The 3,261-nt window shown below is 47.7% G+C and overlaps 1 protein-coding gene across 1 annotated transcript in view; it reads left to right on the forward strand.

The window, feature by feature from the left end:
* Window positions 1–2,492, forward strand: part of LOC121286994 (basic proline-rich protein-like) — a gene marked incomplete at its 5' end in the record, with an annotated part of 6,119 nt that extends 3,627 nt beyond the window's left edge. Inside the window, one exon of the mRNA XM_041204403.1 lies at window positions 2,304–2,492. Coding sequence (XP_041060337.1) covers window positions 2,304–2,492 — 189 coding nt within the window. The remainder of the gene's footprint in view (window positions 1–2,303) is intronic.
* Between the last annotated feature and the right edge of the window lie 769 nt (window positions 2,493–3,261).

Consider the following 3,261-nt stretch of genomic DNA (forward strand, 5'->3'; position numbering starts at 1 on the left):
GTCCCCCCGGCCTACCCCCTCGTGTCCCCCCGGCCTACCCCCTCGTGTCCCCCCGGCCTACCCCCTCGTGTCCCCCCCCGGCCTACCCCCTCGTGTCCCCCCGGCCTACCCCCTCGTGTCCCCCCGGCCTACCCCCTCGTGTCCCCCCCCGGCCCTACCTCCTCGGCCCTACCTCCCCCTCGTGTCCCCCCCGGCCTACCCCCTCGTGTACCCCCGGCCCTCCCCCCTCGTGTCCCCCCGCCTACCCCCCCCTCGATGTCCCCCCCGGCCCTACCCCTCGTGTCCCCCCCCGGCCCCCTAACCCCCTCGTGTCCCCCCCGGCCTACCCCCTCGTGTCCCCCCGGCCCTACCCCCTCGTGTCCCCCCTGGCCCTACCCCCTCGTGTTCCCCCCCCGGCCTACCCCCCTCGTGTCCCCCCCGGCCTCACCCCTCGTGTCCCCCCGGCCTACCTCCCTCGTGTCTCCCCCCCACCTCCCCGGCCCTACCCCCTCATCTTTCCCCTCCCCCCCCCCCCTCCCTCCCGGCCTACCCCCTCACCCCCCCCCCTTCCCCCTCCCCGGCCTACCCCCTCATCTTTCCCCTACCCCCCCCCCCCCCCCCCCCCCCCGGCCCTACCCCCTCACCCCCCCCCCCCCCGCCCCCCCCCCCCCCCCCCCCGTGATCTTCCCCCATCCCACAAATCCCTTCCCCCACCCCCGGCTTCCCTCAGCCCCCCCCTCGTGTCCCCCCTCAATTCATTGATTTCACATGACAACTTTCTTCAATGTAATCTATATTCCTTATAATTATTTGTAGAACTTTTAAGGTATTTTGGAATTAAGTTGAAATTTAACTTGTCTATATTTTAATGTATTTTTCTGTAAAAAGAATAACATTTTTATATTTAATTCTCTTGTGTCTGAGGGGATGGGGAACTGGGATAAAAATCTGTGCCACTGGGAGACCTGACTGACTGACTAACTGAGTGCAGGTGTCGTCTTGGACTTCCCCCTTTGATTGCTTAAAAGAATTTGGAACAGGGAAGAAGAATAATATATTTGCATTGGAGGTAACATTGGAGCTTGTACTTGGTAGTACAAGATATTCCACAGCTTGCAAATATTTCAGACAATCACAAGAAATTACTGAATTCTCTTTTAAACACACATAAAAGATAAAGCTTTTAGATTGGTATAAAAATTGATAGCATCCTAAAAGTTTCTTATCTTAATAAATTTAGTTTGATTTATAACTTAGCAATCTATTTTAAAATGTTTCCTAGTTTCTAAAGCACTTGAGTATAGGTAGGCAAAACTTGAAACCTTATCTTAAATTAGAGTTGTGATATTTTGATGTTTCTGATTTCTTGACATGTTCTGAATAATATTTTGTGTTATTGGAAGTCATGGTGAAATATTTCAGAGCATTCTCTGTTCATTCCTTTACCAAAAGCTAAAACCTTCTAATAAATAACAACTTAAAATTCTGGAAACACTCAGCAGGTCAGACAACATCTTTGAAGAGAGAAACAGAGTTAATGTTTCAGGCCTTCATATTAAAATCCTGATTTTTAAAAATTATATTTAGTGTTTTTGTAAGAAAATCCTGATACTTGGTATTTGTTTTTCTTCTACATCTCCAGAAAAGTTTGCTTTCAGTTTGAATTTAAAATATTTCTTCCCCACCCACCCACCCAACCCGTTCTCCAACCTGACAGAACTCCTATGAGATGCAGATCCACGCAAGCACTGATAGCCCTTTGGTGGCTCACTGAAATGGGTGGGTGTGGACGTGTGTGTGTGGGGGCAGGTGTGGGTGTGTGCTATTTGACTGCAAAGGGCATCACAGCAGGTCTGATTCTGTCCTCATTTTACTTGTGATTTCCAGGGTTCAGTGATCAAGAGTGGGTTCTCATCCAGCTTAATTTTTATTCCAATTGTTTTTCTTTCTATTCTCCCTGGCTTCATGCACCAGATGGGATATTTGGGAACTGAGTTATATCTTTATTCTCAGTAAAAAATATTTGGAGGTTCCAGCCAGCCCTCAATGCCCTTATGTATCCGGCTGCTTCGATTTGTTCCTCTCTCTTCTTCACAACTTTTTTCCTTGCCAAACTTTGCATTCATGCAAGGGTTCAGCATAGATAGTAAAATGCAAGTGAATTTAAAATTCCCACTTAAATGTGTCCCACAGGATTAGTTAAAGAGGGCAGTAAGTCTTTATTAAGATGACGTGAGCTGTTTGGGCAATTTTGTGGTGTGATGTTCCAAATACCTGGCTGGGGCACTCTGATCTCTAACCTACTACTCCCTGTTTTCTTGCAGTACAAGTTAGGTGCGCACATGTTCAGGATTGCTGTGATGCCTTTTACAGTCAAATATAATGCTGCCACTTCTGGTGAGCCACCTGGACTCTGGGACTCCATTGTCTGTGCTGAGTTAACTGACATTAGCTGGGGATCCAGCATCTGGATTGTTCTCCCTGTGAGCTCTTCTGGCAACTGTGCCCGTTAATGTCGGATGATAACTAGATTACAGGACTTGATGGGAGTGGAGACCCCTTTCTGAACTCCACTCTTGAACTCATGGTCATGCATCCTGACTGAACAGGCTGAGGTTCTTCTCACTAGGAGGAGTGACCTGATAGAGGTCTTTACAATTATGAAGGGGTTCAATAGGATAGAAGTAGAAAAGATGTTCCCATTTGTCGGTGAGACCAAAACCAGGGGACATAAATATAATATTGCCATTACTAAATCCATTGGGGAATTCAGGAAGAACTTCTTTACCCAGAGAAGAGAATATGGAACCTTCTACGCTTCTATGGAAGCGATTGGGGTGAATAGTACTGATACATTTAAGGGGAACCTGGATAAACCGAGGGAGAAAGGAATAGAAGGATATGGTGATAGAGGGGTAGAAGGAGGCTCGTGTGGAGCATAAGCACTGATTTGGACTTGCTGAGGTGAATAATCTGGTTTTGTCTTGTAAATTCTATGCAATTCTGTTGACACTCACCTGATCAGTCTCGTATGTTATGGTACTAGAGAGACGGGCTATAATTGGCATAGAATAGTTTCTCTCATCACTGACTTGCATAGTTTCGTCATTTGAGTAAAGTTCTGCCTGACATCTGGCTTCAAGTCACTACCATTTGCATAACTGCACATTGCATTAACAATGTTGGTTAGTGGGTTGTATATCTTCATCTCGCGGAGTCCCTAGTTGTTCTTGTGGAGGGCAATTCCTAGATTCTGGGACCCTAGGTCAGGTGTAAACGTTG

This window comes from Carcharodon carcharias, chromosome 14, assembly GCF_017639515.1.
Source record: "Carcharodon carcharias isolate sCarCar2 chromosome 14, sCarCar2.pri, whole genome shotgun sequence".
In the NCBI taxonomy this organism is placed as follows: domain Eukaryota; kingdom Metazoa; phylum Chordata; class Chondrichthyes; order Lamniformes; family Lamnidae; genus Carcharodon; species Carcharodon carcharias.